The sequence below is a fragment of the Elaeis guineensis genome, chromosome 4 (assembly GCF_000442705.2).
Source record: "Elaeis guineensis isolate ETL-2024a chromosome 4, EG11, whole genome shotgun sequence".
NCBI lineage: Eukaryota > Viridiplantae > Streptophyta > Magnoliopsida > Arecales > Arecaceae > Elaeis > Elaeis guineensis.
In genome coordinates this window covers 21,527,182-21,545,515 of record NC_025996.2, presented here as the reverse complement: position 1 = coordinate 21,545,515, position 18,334 = coordinate 21,527,182, and the positions used below count along the sequence as shown (strand labels likewise).

General features: G+C 34.1%; 1 protein-coding gene across 1 annotated transcript; it reads right to left on the bottom strand.

The window, feature by feature from the left end:
* Nucleotides 1-3,333: 3,333 nt before the first annotated feature.
* Nucleotides 3,334-16,630, bottom strand: LOC105043425 (mitochondrial inner membrane protein OXA1-like). Its single transcript, XM_010920966.4, is given in 12 exon segments — nucleotides 3,334-3,760; nucleotides 3,763-3,872; nucleotides 3,996-4,050; nucleotides 8,273-8,380; nucleotides 12,221-12,352; nucleotides 12,495-12,570; nucleotides 14,406-14,464; nucleotides 14,612-14,653; nucleotides 15,822-15,912; nucleotides 16,018-16,123; nucleotides 16,126-16,431; nucleotides 16,434-16,630. Coding segments are annotated over 12 exon segments (1,284 nt in total). The 5' UTR covers nucleotides 16,489-16,630; the 3' UTR covers nucleotides 3,334-3,616.
* Between the last annotated feature and the right edge of the window lie 1,704 nt (nucleotides 16,631-18,334).

Below are 18,334 nucleotides of genomic sequence, written 5' to 3'. Positions count from 1 at the left end.
AAAAAAAGAGAGATTGTCTGTCTATTCTGGTCCACCAATTTGTATCCTTTCAAATTAAGAGGATGCAAAAAAGAATGAATAGAGCATTAATGAATAAATTTATATTGACAAAATTATCTCTCATTAATTTTTTTGATAGAACTATAATATTTCTTCATTTTTTCATTCACATTATTTATATATATTTTTATATATACTATTAGTTATATACTATTTTTATTTTAATATATAATTTTAATAATTATAATTAAATAATTAAAATTATTTTCTATTTTTTTATTTTTATTTACTATTTATAAATTAACTATTTATTAACTATTTAAATTAAATTTTAAATTAATTAGTTATTTATTTAATTAATTCATTAGATATTAATTTATAAAATTATCTATTAAGTTAAATTAAATATTTATATAAGTTTTATATAATTACAGGTTACAATGATTATAAGTTTTATATTATTTACTTCTTTAGTATAATTAAACGTTATAAATTGACAACGATGATATTTTTGTCAAAAGTAGTTTAGTAAAATAATATATAAATATCATCTATCTTCCTTTCATTCTTCCCAACCAAATAGATGAAGAATTATTTTTATTCATTTTTCATATTTCATTAAATATATAAAAAGATGGATAGATGATCTTCTATGATCTTCCATCCATCCTCCCCTCATCCATTCTAAAAGATCTTCTATCCATCCTCCCCCTCATCCATTCTCCTCCATCCATCATTCTTTTAATCTATTTTTTGTACCAAATAGAGGGTTAAAGTAAAAAAATCTAAAAGTTAAAAGATTCTTTTCGCTAACAAAATCATCAATACTATAATTTTTTAAAAATATATGATATTTTTTTCTCTTATTTTTAGATATATTTTTAATCATAAATACTAAATAGTCATATGATATACATCAAGCAAATCAATAGTTAGTTTTTAAAATATAGAGTTTATCAATATATAGTACACAGATAGATAATATGTATTTGACAAATGAGTCATATAGCAGTCTAATACACACTTTCAAAAAAACTGATACACAATTTCCGAAACATCATATTCACTAATACAACTACCTGGATACACAATCATCAACTTTCAAATACATATTGCTAGCTTTTTTCATATATAACCAGTAATTATCCAATGTATACCTTCAGATAAACTGATATATAGCTTTCAGAACATGCATTTTATAACAACATATGTATTGGATCACTACTAAGTATATATTAAAGAAGTTTACAGTATATATCAGAAAGTTGATAATGTATATTATCCAGCAATGCCATATATACTGATGAATATGATATTCTAGAAACTATGAATCATTTTACTTGAAGATGTGTATTGGATTTTTAGATAATTAATTTGCTAGTATGTATCATCTGACTATATACCATATATTGATAAATTTTATATTTAGAAACTATGTATTATTTAACTAAAGATATGTATTGATTTACTTAATAATTAATTTACTTATGATGTATCACTCAGTATTGTTATATGTATGGATAAAAATTATGTTATAAAATGAGAAGAAAAGAGCACGTCATTTTTTTTTTAATCACAGGATCGACGACTTCGTTAATGAAAAAAAACTTTCAACTTTTAGATTTTTTAAATATTAATATTAGAATAGACATGATAAAATAAGTAGTCAATCCTCTTTTTTTCCTCTTTAAATATATATATATATAAAATAATATATATATATATATATACATGCTCCAGCCCTCATATAATTTTTGTTCATTGAGTAGGCATATTAATACTGGTTTACTTAAACCATCTTGATTTCCACCCAAGAGAAAGATAGCTTATAATTTTGCCTTCCATACTATAATTACTGAGGTAGGATGAAATTGTATGGATATTATCTGTCCAGATCTATTTTTATATCTGATCAATTCGGATATGGATAAAATTTTAAGATCCGACTAATATCTGTATCATATTTATATCCATATCCATAAAAAAAATGGATATCGATATGGATAAATAACTATCCGATCTGTATCCAAATATCCGAATACACATTAATCCTATATAATTTTATATAATATTTATTAATTTTTAAAAAATATATAATATATAAATATATTATTAATTAATTTATCATATATTTATAATATTTTAATTTTATGATTATAAAATTTAATTATTAAATTATATCGTAATTATATTTATATTTTTGAAATCTAAATTATATCTGTTTAAAATAAATATGAATATAAATTTTTTATCTGAATAATATTCGTATCCATATTTATATTCATCAAATAAAATAAATATAAATATAAATTATAATATTCAATACAGATTTATATCACACTACAGAGACTGATCATCTAGACGAAGTTGACCTTGATTTAATTAAATCAGTCTAGCTGTAGCCGGTGCTGTAACGAGTTAGATTCAACAGAAAAAATGATATTATTATGATTTTTATTTTTTTTTTTTTTTTTTTTATTTTTTTCTAACAGAGACTTCATCGGCTGCCTTATCTAAACAGATTGACTTGTTCTTTCAGCAATTTTATGACGGAAAGCTGCAATAAATGTGATTTTGTTGGCAACAATGTCATTTCGCAAGGACAAGCTTGAAACGCTAAATACATGGCGATAAGCATTAATCTAATGGCACGCATAGAGGATAAGTTTAGCATTGGAACCGGATAAAAATGCAAGAAGCCTCTCAGCTGGTGCAATATACTTCCTGGGTTACTCCAAGTCATCTTTGAGTTTTGAATGGCCCATGATACTAGTAATATAATGTGGCGACATGATGCCACAATGAGATCAATAGCCCATGATGTAACATGATGCTTGGCATGTATGATCGTTTAGAATCTCCAGCAAAATCATAGGCAAAACAATATAATACAGAATTCCATATCACAGCACAATAATTCATTAATGGAATAAATTCGGGCAGTTAACTCATCTGGTTTACGGTATGCTCAAATCAATTTCTAAATTTCAGAGTACATCATCCAGACCAAGTCAAACAAAACCCACTGGAGAAATAACTTGAACAAATAAATGAAAAGATGTGCTTCATACATGTGCTGATATACATGGCAAGCAGAATCGTAGTTTTTCTATGATGTGAAACTTCCACTTCTCTCTTCCATCAAACACCATCATGTTGTTTGGTGGGTAATAATCTCCAAACGATGGCTAAGCTGTTGGTAGGCTTTCCATTTTCATCAACAAAGTATGTTATGATGGATAAGCTTACAAGAGATCAGCCGGTACCAGACCACAAGGTCAATCACGAACCAAATTTGGCCCATGGTCGACTGCACTGAACTGCTAATTGAAATGGGAAGAAAGAAAATTTCCTTACTGTGGCTCAAACCTCAAGCCATAACCTACCCCTATTAAACTGTATTCTGAATTCTATCTTACATGTCAACATGACAGTAAATAATTTTTCCCAAAAAATTGGCATTTATGTCATTTAACATAAATAAATTGCATCATATATAATAGCTTAATATAACTCCTCCATTCTGGATTTATTTTTGCATTTTGAAGAGTGAAAAGTTGATCCTTTTTCCTCATTCGCTCCTTAAAATGAAACTCTAGATGTCCTGCAAAACTCCTCACCTTTTCTTCGGCTTACTTCTAGCTTTCACAGTTTTCTCTAGATTTCTAATCCGTTGACTGATGACAGCAGATGACGATATCCTTCTCTCTGGAGGCTTGGGTCGCTCAGACTCCTTAGTTGGCAGTGGAGAAGCTGCTGGGCAACTGCCTTGGACCCCCCAAAGAAAGAAAAACTCGGCTGTGGTGCAGGGTTAGGCTGAGGAACTATGTCAGGAAGATTCAGATATCTCCTTACTGGAGGGCGTTTAATTACTGTTAGCAATATAGTTTTCCATCAGGTTATGCTTAAAATATCTACCGGACAAACAAAAGAAAAAAATGAGCATCAGAACACATGCTAGATTTTACACGAAACAGAGAAGAAAAATAACTCACCAAGTCCATAAATGAGGGAGAAAAGGTTTGATGTGATCCAGTAGCAAAAAATGGCCTGGCAAAATACAATATAATACGTTATAAAGCACCAAATAAATCCATTTTACTATTGCATGGAGAACAAACAGAGTAATTGCCCTTAACAAACCAAAAATTGATAGCACTGATGTCAACAAGAATTCAACAAGAAGCTTCTAATTCAATTAATAAAATATTAAAAAAGAAATGGAAGCAGGCTCCAGAAATCTCGCATTTAAAATAAATTAAGCCCTAATATTTATGCCATTGACACTAATCATTGGAAATATCAACCTATAAGTTGCAGAAATATCAGCTTATTTTTATTTTGGTCATTGCTTCACTTATCTGGAATTGTTCAAGCTTTTGCATTGCAAATCATGCCTTACATACAGAGGGACACAGAGAATAACTTTTTCTAAATCAGCAAAACATATAAGACCAATGTTTTTAAGAAAACAGCTGTGGTATTCCAGAGGTCAATAGGACTATGTGGCCATAAATGGTATGCAGTCTGCATACGTAGGTGTATATGCAGTTAGTATTTTATATTTAAAATATGAAATATATTAGATACAATAAAGTAGCTATATTTTTATCAATAATAGCAAAACTAACAGCAATCACATCTAAAAATTAGTGCTTATTATTTATAACACAACGTTGGAATTATGAATGTACAAGAATCTGTCCCATTAAAAACCCACAAACAACCCCACCATCAGTCTTGGAACTATTCCATCCGCATGGATCTGCATAAGAGTGGGCTCATGTATGTGCCATAAATGCTAGGAGGGATGCATATGAGATAACATAATGATATAAGCAAGCTACATTGATGGTTGTATAATGAAAAGCCTACCGCATGCACTATACAGTGCCAGGCAAATTACTTTCAGCCTATATGCAGCCCAACCACATACGAGAAGCATATACAAAATGCAATGCGGCCAGGGGACTGCAACCAATATGGCCTTATAAAGACACTTTTAAAATGAAGTAATAAGACTACGACAAGGATAGAAAAGGAATAGAATGTGTGAGAGCATGCATGTGCAGGGATGTGTGCGGACACTCACATGTGACATGCACTACAGCTTTTACCGCTCTCATATGGAGAGAACCCAACACGATGTCTCAAGAAATCATCTACAAAATACTAATAACAAAATGATTTTTCTTTTTTTAAAAAAAAATCAGCACAGAAACAAAGGTGCCAGCAGGAATAATATTTGTAAAAGACCGGTTAGGTTTTCTCAGGCACACCATGCCTAGACAAGTGTATTTCTTGGGACCCATTTGGACTTTTGGGCACCAGTTTAGTTGGTTGCCTCACCAACCAGGCACTTGCACAAGTTTGGTGCACAATCTAGATCCTTCTTCCCCTCTTGTTTGTATTATTTTCCTCTTCACTTCCCATGAATCTATCTCTTTCTTATTTTTACCATACTCCTCGTACCTGCTGATTCTTTGCATTACAAACATGCAATTTACATTGTTCCTATTGGGCATGAATAGATATCACTTCAGTTCTTTATTTATTTTCCATATAGTACACATATTTCTGCAAGGTTTAATGTCAAAGATCTGGAATTATGTTACAAGTCGGCTATTTACTTTCACCAATCACCAGATCAACCTTAGATCATTTACGTTGGAGTGGCCTAGGACTAATTCCTCTCATAGAAACACAACAAGAAAAAGTTGACCATTACAACTTCTAGAGGGCAGATAAGGTGCCACGCTCAGCCTCCCAACCTTATCTCCCATGGACTCTGACTGCCAGTAGTTAGACTGGAGACTGGTGGAGTACACTGCATTTCATTCCGAAACTACCCCCACCTCTATGAGTTTCAGATCTAGTTTCTTTCTCCTTGCACACCCTATGAGAGCATCAGTCCACATATCACCCTCCTGCCCCTTTTTCTCTCCATTGTCCTCTCCTCCTCTCTCTCCTCCACATATTTCCTCCTAAAATCCTCTAACAACAGATCCATCTTGCACTCCATTCAACACTGCATACTTATTTTCTGTGCCATGAGAAAGAGAGAGAGAACAGACAGGTGACCACATAAAGACAAAGATTACAGGTGTTAATGTAAAAGCATTTCAGTCAACGCAGACCTCCCCATGATGAGGAGGCCATTCAGATTTGTGCTTCCTAATAAATAGTAGGTGGAAAGTTGCCATATGAAACCCTATCAATTGAGGGGAAATTGCTGTACATACATACATACATTCATATAATTGAAGGGCATGTATACATATAACAGAAGGATATTATATACATACATACATACATTATATAACAGAAGGGTTTTAAGACATCATCTTAACCAGCCTCCTTGACTTTTGGAATTGGCATTAGTGATATCTGTTACAGGGAGAGTATGTGAAAATCCATGTAGATGCGTGTTTAGTCCCACATTAACTATGCGATGGGTAAATCCTAGGCACTTATACAAGGTCAAGAAATCCAAATAATACTTTCCAGCTATCCTTTTTGGGTCAAATCCTTAGTTGTTACAGGAGCTTTCCCTCTAATGCTTTGTTTCATAAGGTTTTCTATTTAGTGACTTCTTTTTTGTCCTTTAAGTTTGGTGTTTTGTGCTTCTTGCCCGAACTTGATGCTTACCCTTTGTGAGGTTGTCATTTTGACGCTTTTAAGGTAGACTCTTTGCTTTGTAGTTTATTTCTCTATTTTAGAATCAGATGGGACTTCACTTCCATCTTTCTTATATAAATCATGAGGGTTATAGGGTTATAGCTAGACTAGGCTAAGTGGATCTCCACCCAAATACGGTCAAGTCTATATGGATCATGGGAATCCCACATTAATATCCAAACTATTGGATGTGATCTACTGCCTGTAAAATGCTCATAGAAAATAATATAATTTAGGCACCCCTGGCCTATACAGCAAAAGATAAAAATAATATATATATAATTTAATGTTAATTACACTATCAAATTTTTTGACCACTTGATGCATAGGCTAAGGGTCGTCAAATTACATAAGTTTTCTACACAACAAAAAAAAAAAATGATTTTTGGTATGTAAGCAATTTTGAGGTAATTGATTACGTCCAATGACTCACATCATCAATGCAGATTGTCCAATTAGACTTGATCGGATATGAGAGATCCACTCAAGTGTCACTTTGTCCGTCCGTCCATCTAGGCAGGCACACACACACACACATATATATACATATATACATAATACATACATACATACATATATACATACATATATGTATATGTATATGTATGTGTGTGCACACACACACACACACAAAACCTACACCCCTACACACATACATACAGATATATATACACTCAAATATATGTGTGGTGTGGGTGTGGGTGTGTGTGTGTGTGGGTGTGGATTTATAAAATAAAGTTTAGTTTTTCAGCTGGTTATCTCCAATCAGAAAGCATGGAAAATCAAGCATGGGATGCTGGGCATGGCAACCTAGCTTGCTGTATTTTTTATAATAATGAAAACAAGTATTTTCCATGCTTCCTGTAGCAAGACATCAAATGTTTTTTCAGTCAACCCTAGTTCAATCCCTTCTAAAGTCCATCCACTCCTTCATAAGCTTTCTCTGGCTGGCAACAACTGCTCTAACTAATACGGACACATGGATCAGAAAGGTATTACCAAACTATTGCTCCGTTTGGACACATTTTCCTATCTAAAGGTGGCAACTTGATACCAGTTTCCGTTACCATATGAGCCCTCACTCATAGGGATATTAAATGATTATGAGGTGCTAATCATTCTTCTGTTTAACAGTACAAGTCTTGTGAAATAAGATTTCGGGTTTTCCCTGAACATTCCTATAAAAGATTTGTTGTTTCCTGGAAAAGCCCTTCAGAGAGTAACATTGCATCCTACAGTTATAGACGTTGTGTTAAAGAATTCATATCCACCGAAGGAAACCATCTGTACCTTAGTTGCAGATAACAAAAGCATACAAAAAAGCGACGGTTCATATTGAAGTCACGAAAAACTCAAATAAATGTAAGACCATAACAATTAAGACTTGTCCAAACTATTTTGCAAGAACGGAACTCAAATTATCCAAAGAACAAAAAAAAAAAAAAGGCATCAGCCAGAAGTATAAGTATATTGGTCAGTTTCTCTATGTAAACAACCCAATCTGGAGACTGGCACATATACTTTTAACAAATGAGACACCTCATTTTAACATAAAATCTTTAAGACTTCAAAGCAAGCAGTAAGGTTCACAAACCTTTGGAAAGTTGGCTGTAAATGGAACTGTCAACAGAGCAAGAATTCTGGAGAAGTTCTTCATGGTACCCACCATAGGATTTCCTTCCATTCCTTCTTGCATGTTCAACTGAAAGGACGCCAAATTTAATTTGGTTCATTTATTTCCATAAATGATATAAGAGCTAGCAGGATTTAATATTAAAAAAAACAATTTAAATCATATGCCTAAAATTAGGATATGGTAAAAAAAAATGTCATAACACCATAAGAAATGAGAGTTTCAGCATGTAGAGATGACATTTTCAAGTGTTTCTTAAGAACTTTGCATGTGACATATGTCGATCTGAACAGAAGATGATTGATAAACACAGAAAAATAAGAATGATAATATCTTTGAAGTTATAGTGTCATCAACATTCTTGTAACATCAAAACTTGAAGGAAGGACAATAGTACATGAAAAATTAAACCAGAAAACAAGCAAATGACACAAATGAATCTGCAAGCATGACATGAATGCCACACATGCATGAAAACACAGTTCAATACAATCTTCTCTAACTTGTTTGATAAAGGCTTTTTCCTAGTTTCACCACAAAGGAAGAATGACTGTATGAAGTACATTTTTGGAACATACATCACACTTCAATACTTTCTGATTCCAATTACACTTCGCATGTCAAATACTTTCTGATTCCCCATGACACTTCTCATGTCAAATTTCAGACATAACAAGAAACCTCAGTGACAACAAAAAAAAAAGTAAAACCAGAAAACATCTATGATCTATCCTTCCTTTTATACCATCAACTGTTCAACTTCCATCACATGCTGGCACATAACCCTCTCGATCAAGCACCGAAATGATGATTCTTGCATTAGCACATGCAACCTTGCATGTTCTAAATGTCACTCAAATGAGTTGCATAAAGCATGATTAGCACTTAGCTTCTTCCACTTTTTTGAAAAATATTCCCTTATTCTAAAACAAAATAAAGACCAGAAAAATTTTAAATTCTCTGCTTTAATCAGACAATACATTCCATAAATTGGTAAAAATGGATGCTGAAGGCATTCCCTTTATTGCGTTTCCATGCCCTAACTAAAGAATGTTGGTTGGTGCACAGCTTTACCATATTCAAGATTTAGCCTTTATTTTCTAGGTTAAATCAAATTGTCTCATCCTTCTACAACTTGCATTTCATTAGATAGTCATATTTCTGATCTTTGAATCTATCTTCTGGATTGTGAAGCCCTGATTTGACCTCCTAAGGTGACCTATTTACACAAATATATTATATACCCATGCAGCTGTACTAGTTCTTGCTTATAAAGACCACATCTATCACTAATGGTGAACTTCAAATTGGACTGGTATGCTAATGAAAGCAACAACCTCAAAAGGAAATATCTGACTGGCGGTATGAGTTACCTGGTTGTATAAGAAAAATAAGTTATTACTCAAGTTTAAACATAACTAGATTAGAAGTGCTGAGTAAGTTGTACCATCATCATATTTACAGCTTCCCTCTGCTCATCTGTTTGTGTGTACTTTGATCTAATCAAGTGCCTGGCACCTCCTTTAACTTTCCACATACCGCTACCTGAAGGAATGAAGGTCTTCCCCATATTTCTCAACATGCTTAAATAATTACTTAGTTGTTGCTTCTTCAGTGCTAGCTGGAACCAAGCATACGATCTTGCCAAACCAACCAAACAACAAATACAACAGAATTCTACCCATGCTAGAATCCTTCCAGCAAACTCTTTGGCAAACTCTTATACTGCCCAGTATGGACATATTACACGCAAATCCAAATCTATGCTGGATGGCCTCCACATGATAGAAAGTAGCCTTTATCGCTAAGAAATAATTAATGACATCAAGGACAGTAGTCACAGTACACTTTTCTAGGAAAGCTATGGATAGTTTTGTCAATGTATGGTGCATTACAATCTAAGATGTGCAATAGTGATCATAATACTCAATATGTCACCTGTGGAACAGGTGCCATCCAAATAGAGGGTTAGCGAAGCAAAAAGAGACAGCTTTTCTGTTGTACTAACAAAGGGACATATAGTTCCTGCCCACAAAAAAAGAAGAGAGAAAGGACAGAAGAAAAAGAAAAAGAAAGAGTGAGAGGGGGAAGGAAGGAGAAAGAAAATAGAAAATAGAAAATACGGAAGAAGGAAGTCAAAAAAATGAAAGAGAGAGACAACTGCATGATGCGGAAACCCTCTCATTCCTTGCTTCCCACCAAAAGATCTTATCTTCCTAAGAACAACTTTTAGAGATTTTCGGAGAAGTGTAATGCTAGTTGATGAGCTTGGATTCTATGATTACTCGTGGAGAAGAAGATGAAGCAACTAATTTTTATAACATTATTGATGAAAGTTCTGCAGATTAATTATATTCCACGTTTCCTTCATTTCATGGCTCAAATTCTTGATTTAAAATTTTAGGCTTGTTGTAGATTATCGGAGAGCTCATCTACATTGAGGAAACATAATTCTGTACTTGCATATAAGTCCACAATTCAACATAGATTATGCCCCAACTTCAATTACTCCAGCACATCCTTAAACATGATCCTATTTATAACACTTCTATAAGCAATTGTTGATGCTGTATGGCAATGATCGAGTGGATGGTGTCTAGGTAATGTGCCTACAAATTAGTTGCTGAACGTAAATTATAAATGATCATCATTTTGAATTCTAACAAACGAGACTCCCACTTCATCTGCCAAGTTCATTGCAACTTTCATCAAGTTTGATCGTGGAAGCTTGAGGTTTTTGTGAAGGACCATCTTCTTAGTTAGCAAATAAGACCACCAGATCTTCATGATTTGATAAAATGTGAACCACACATAACAACTGGCAGGATAAACTAAATGATTCTCCTTAGAACAGCCCAAAGTAACAAAGACACTACCCATCTCTCCCACCTTAAGACTTTTCCAACCTAGATGCATTAACTTAAGGACCTCTTTAAGATAAGGAATGACCAAACAGAAACTCTACGCATCTTTCCTTCAGAAAATAACCATCTTCATGCCCTTTTGACCACTAGACAACTGATTAACCTTGTAAAGGTCCTATAATCACTGAATAGTGCTTGGTAAGTTGCAGATTTATCAGTAAAGTGTTTATAGTTCTGGACATTACTCACAATCTTAGGCTTATGCCAAATCTAAAAGACTAAGACTTAACCTTCTCTAGAATGCCATAACTATCAAGCTTTGTGCAAATTTTATTTGCCAACTCCATACATTCTGAGCTATTTTGGTGACATTGCACACCTGCGCAATCTTGTTTCACGAGGCCTCTATCAATGTTAGATCAGGTTTTCTTGTTCTATTTATTTGCTCTTACAAAAACGCAAGTACCTTTTATTGGAGCGGACACAATTTCAATTGCATATGACTATGCCAACCCTAGATTCTATAGCACTACAGAACCAGCAAATCAAGGCAGCTTCAAGCCAAGTTGAACAAAGATCAAAACATTTAACCTTTCATTTTGTCAAGGTTCTCGACATAAAGGGATCACCATAAGCCATAAGCACATAACATTCATCTCTCTCTCCTCTCTCTCTCTCTCTCTCTCTCTCCATATGCATCAACTCCAGCATCACCTTAACCCATTATATCTCAAAATGTATGTATTATAAATGTCCAATTGCAGATCGGAACTTCAATCAACTACTCTTGCACATGAAACCTTCTTCTTGCTCAGATTGTAGGAAAAATGGATCACATATTATCAGCAACTAGAAGCAAGGGCTGTAAATCATAAATTTAAAGCTCGAAGGAGTATATATTAACTTCCATAAGTAATATTATATATAGTGTTCAATGAAATTGATGGAAGACTAAAAGCAAATATAACCACAAAATCACTAATTTGCAAATTTTCCAAGGTACAGTTCCACACTGACATTTGTACTGTAATAAAAAAATATATACCTCAACAGTTGTCAAGAAGGTTAATGCTGTTAACACTGGAAGCATGTATAAAGGATCAGGAGTTGTCAAATCAGTAAACCAAAATGCTCCACCTCCTTTGAAAGATGGTACTTTCTCAACCATATTTGAAATCTACAAACAATAGAGGCGAAACATATACCATGATCAAAGAACAACTTAAATAGGCATATAACAAAAAATATGATTCTTGTCCGAAAATGTAAAAATATAAATTATAAAGGTTCATTCAGATAAACAAAGTCAAAAAACTTACAGCCAAGTAAAAGCTGATAAAAATGGGTCCTTGGATGAACATTCCCTTCAATGGAGTAAATGGAGTAACCCCGTGCCTTCAATAACAATTGGGGAAAAAAGAAAGAAAGAAAGAAATGGAAGCAGTGAGAACAATACCATGACCATTACCATTCAGCCTTTCTATTTCGGGCTGGCTTTATGAATCCTCATTCGCCAAGTACAAGCAGTCCAAACAAGAAAAATTCAAAGAAGAGAAGCATGGACCTATTTACAGATTAATATTGGCTAGGAAAAAAATCACAGCAAGTTGCAACTGGGTTCAACATAAACACCAGAAGCCACGATCAGTTAGATAACATGGTAGCTATCTTTTTCATTTTACATAACCACAAAGATATGGTATCAATTTTCTCCTTATCCACACACACTATACCATAACCCAAGGAAAGGAGCCTTGACCCTCGAATTACCAGATCAATAAACAGAAAAGAGAACTCGAACGAGATATACAGACAAAGTAATCTGTAGAAACAAAAACAAGCCAATGTATAAGTTGTTAACAGTTATCTTCACCATTGTTCCCTACTCAAGGTCATATCCTCCTAAATGATGAATGAATCATTTCCAATATTCTATTCATATTTTCATTTGTCACCCCATTGTCATCTCATGCTGATGAACAGAAATCCAGGCACCCAGATTGCTAACACTGTTTCTATTTTCTAGCCTATGCTAAACATGACCAGAGTACCAATCAGATAATATTCTCTCATTTAATTCTCTCTTGAGCATCCCTTAACAAACCCATTTCTAACTCAATTCATTCTAATTATACCACAAATCCACCTTACCATTAACATCTTTATTTCACACTTTTATGCTCATGGCCTTCATCATTTCTCAACATATTGATACAAGCATGACAGATCCAGAAAGTCTATTGGCACATCATTTCAAATCTCAGACTACAGGTAGATCCTCAGATAAATAAGGTCGGACATAGTAGATACTGGCATAAAATACACTGCACATGCAGTAACTGATGAAGAGAGTAACCATGACAAGGCTGGCAAAGATATAACAAAAGTAAGCACATATTTCTATGGACCACCTATGCAGCACATATGCAGCACAGAGAATTGGAGAAACGACAAGATACCCAAATTCAGACACAATCACTAATAAATTAATTCACCAATGCAATGAAGGCCATAGCCACAGTTGCTTTTATGGCCTTAGATAGCCTTTCATGAAGGAAGATCGTGTTGAAGGAACTATCTGCATCAAAGCAATTTGAGATGGTCCACGTTATGATAGCAAGGACTATGTCCAAGGAGGGTGAGGGGGAGTAGTTGATGTGGACAAGTGGCCTAAGGTTTGGAGAATGAGGATCTGCAGAAAACAGTTCTTCTTTTGATATCTGAACTAAAACTGGTTCATCTTTCCCATAAACCTACAGCCTCCAGTCAAGCCACAACTAATCAACATAGACATCACGTAGACTTGATGGATAATTTGATGGCTAGCTTTAACAATAATAAGCTGCATGACATACAACCCTAAATAAAATTCAAAATCAAGAGTAATCCATTTTATGTCTTGGTAAACCCAAAATCATGAGCAATCCATTTTATGCCTTTGTGCACCCTTTTGTGTAACTTTGAGTACATTTTTGTACATAACTGCAGGGTATGTGCCAATATAGCATAAAATTCCTGGCTGACAAGAACAAATTGCACATATAGTAAATTTTTCAATCCATAATTGCAAAAACCAGCATTGGTGCCTTGAGTTACACTGGAATCATTTTTATTTTGTTCCAGCATTTTTCATATGGTTAAAACCATATAAAGAACCTTTAGAATCAAAGCATGATAGAAATATCCCGATAAAATATAAAAAGAAAAGTCCATCTCTAAGAGATACATACTTTCGAAACAATGCATTCATCCTTTTCTGCCCTTCCTGCACAGATTCTGGATCCATAGTCTGCAGAAATCACCAAGTATCAACACACGACAAAGAAAGATGAAATAACTGAACTGGGAGGAAAGTCACTTTCTACTATTGACTATTTATCATATTTTAAGAACACAAAATAATAAGGTCGCAAAGAACACTGCCTGCAAACCATACATTTATTTGCTGCTTGAGCTGCTCCAACTCCGGCCTCATTGTCTGTACATAAAAATGATTCACTAAACATTAGGTACACAAAATAAAAGCCATCCTACAGCATAATGACAAAATCATAAAAGCACACAAAAAGGCAAGATTAAACAATATATCACATAATAAAAGTAATCATTGTTAATAGAAAATGGTAGAAGGAGAAACACTTTAAACCCAAAGAAGTAGCCTCCATATTATACTTGTACTGAGCAGGAGCCGTGCAATAAACCCAAAGAAGTACTCTCCATATTAAACTTGTACCAAACCTTAGTGGTACATTTGCTATTCCAATAGAGTTCAGACTGCTTACCAACGCAAGATATCACGCTTCACACATGTGCTGCACTTCTAGATGAGCTTGTACTCTTGAATGTAAAAGAGCTTTGTTTGAGGATGGCTTTCCCATACCGAACTATTGCTATAAAATAGACAGCTGTGCCCTCTTTAGATAACTGAGTTTAGTCACCTTATTGCTTAAGAAGTTTCTTATCTAGAAAGAGTTTTCTTAGTGCTTAACAATGTGTCCAGACCATAAAATAGGGTTGTCTAATGCTTCACTGCACTCACCTTTTATAAATCAGTTACCCAAAAAATTTATCACACAGCATTAACAGGCAACTGATTGATCAAACATGCTTTGTAAAGTTATGTCATGCTGATCCAGCAGAATTTTATTCTCTACTGATCAAGGTTCTTATTTTCTCCAACAACTGATAAATTTACAATGTGCATAAATCACCACCTTTTTATTTCGATTTTAAAACAAGGAAAGGTGCTCGATCCACAAAGATTAAGAATCAGAACAAAACATAATGCAACCAAGATGTGCAATAAGTATTAAAAATACAAATACTTAAAGCTAAAGGAATTACTTTGGTCGACAAATAGTTGATTAAATATGAAGGCTACTTTTGCTCATAATCAAGCAACAAACAGACAAAATCATGGAAAAGAATGAGATTAGCTTGAGAAACTCTGACAGCAAGTAACCTTAAATAGTTTACTAGAAATCACTCCATTTATCCAGGTGCAATTTAATCAAACAATGATAATACATTAAGATCAAGATGAGCATACTAAATAGCATTAGCGACGGTTTCCCAACCCTGTAATAATAGTTGATAAACAACATCAGAATTTTGAAACAAATCATAGACAGTTCATCACGACTCACATTAAGCTTCACGGTGGCCTTCATCTGGTTTAACAGAAGCGGAATCGTAGCCCCTCGAATCAAAACAGTCGTCAAGGCAATAGACGCCCACCTGAGAAGCAAACATCAACAAAAACCAAATCTTCTTCTATTACTTTTCCCAATCACCCAAACTCTTCGGTAACAGTATCGACAAAAGAAGGGCAAAAGACCTGACCAATTCAGTCCGGTAAACGAATGGACACCATCGATCAAATACTGCAGCGCAGCGACGGGGAAGAAGGAATCCGCGGCCGCGGCTGCCACTTCGCCGGCGAAGGGGCGGGAGCCATGGCGGCGGCGGTCTCGACGCTGTTGTCCGTGAGAACCTCGGCGACGTCCTTGATGTAATCGACCTCATTCGATCCCTCGGCTCTCGAGGAGTAGCTCCGGAGGAGGGAGGGCTCGAGGCCCAGCGGGAGGGAGAATCCGATGGTTCTTGGATCCCGGAGCAAAAAACCGCCGCCGAAGCCGGTGACGGATCGGGAGAAGGCGGAGGCTGGAGGGGAAGAAGGGAGAGGCGGTCGTTGGAGGTGTCCGGCGGTGGCGTCATCGCGATCTTCGTGGAGGATGTGGGCGAAGGAGGGGTGGAGCGGCGGATGATGTGGGTGGTGAAGTTGGAAGTGAGGCTCCGTCGAGCGCAAGCCATTGGGACGGAGAGGAGATCTCAGAGGAGGAGGGGATTCCAAGAAATCCGGGAGGGGTCGAGGGTTTTGGGCGGATCAAAACCCTCGCTCATTCTTTCTTCTGTTTCTTTCCCGGATGGCGTGGTTTTTAGGTTTTTAGGAACTGGTTCAGTCCTGCGGCCGCCTTTGCTTTCATTGGTTTCGCAATGGGCCGGCTGGGGTTCGGATTGAAACGGTGTGTTGGAGTAGGCCCGGTTCAAAGCTGATTGAACCGGTTTTGGCTGCACGGCGGGGTCGCTTCCACAAATATTCCAAACAACCCTAGCCCTAATCAACGTGTGATGGGTGCCAGAGTCTGCAGTACAAGGCTGCAAATTTTATTGGCATTTTAGTTGTCATATCCTGCCGAGAGATAGTCCCATCGGTGAAAAGTTGGCTTTGCCGATTATTGAGAGTATAAAAACGTGTTTGGCTCATAATTAAAATTGAAATTGAAATAAAATTTAAATATAAAATAATATAAAATATTAAATTTTAGAAGATTACAAAAATTTTATTTTTATATAATTAAATGAGAATAGAATATCTTCCGATCAAATTGCTCGATTAGAAATAATTCATTTCTATTGTCAGAGTCTAACTCTTCTGACCAAATTATTCTAAATTTCTATTAGTTATTAATACTGTAGACCAAAATGTGTGGTAGAATTTTTTGAGATTTGCTATGTTTTTAATGGCTAAATAGATGGCAACTAGCTTGCGACCTGGGTAGCATTGACATTATTCGCGGATAGCAAATTTGTTTTGTTTTCATTAGCTAGTGGAAAGATACATTGAGTTCCACGAATGGTCTAAGCTAAACTGCGTCAATGGAAAAGAATCTATTGCTGTTCTAAATTTTTTTGTCAACCATTTCAAAATCGAATCAAAGATGCATCACATCAATTACTCATGTAGCTAAGTAGACGAGTGGAGTCCCCAGCACCATTCCAAAAATCTGATGCATTATGTGGTTCCTTTTTGCTATGCATAACATTGAAATAGTAAGGTTTATTGTGCAATGCATGAAACTTCTATTAGGGGGGATGAACACTTAGATTTGCAAAATTGATTCTTTAAACAAAAAAAAAAAAAGAAAGATAATCTTGTACATCTATTGAATGCGTTGGATTATAATCTCAGAGATACGTTTGGTTCATTGAAGAACTTTTTTTTTTCAGAGAGTAACTTCCTGAAAAATTACTTCTAAAAAGTTATTTTCTGAGAATATGATTTTAGTATATTTGGTAGCTATAGGAAAATAACTTATTATAAAGTAACTTGTGTTTGGATAAGTACCTATTTTCCTGATAAAACTGTGTAAAATACCTATTATACTCTTAGTAAATATAAAACCATATATTTTTACTCATAAACTTTATATAAATATAAATATTATATTTATATTAATATAAATATAATATTAATATATTATAATAAAATATTAGACCATAATAATTTATTGTGTTAATATAATACTAATATATTAATATTATATTAATATAATATAATATTTTAATATAATAAATTTATTAATATAGATATAATATAATATTATATTAATATAAATATTATATTAATATTAATAAAATATTATATTAATATAAATATTAAAATAATATTAAAATATAATAAATATTAATATTATATTTATATAAATATTAAGATAATATTAATATTATATTATATTACTATTCAGTATTTCATCCTAACCATCCATTGATATTTTACTAAATTTTAACTATAGATCTTAAAAAAAATTTAGGAAAAAAGAAAGTACTACTACTTCTCATAGAAAATACTTTTTTTACTCTCATTCTTCTTAAAACT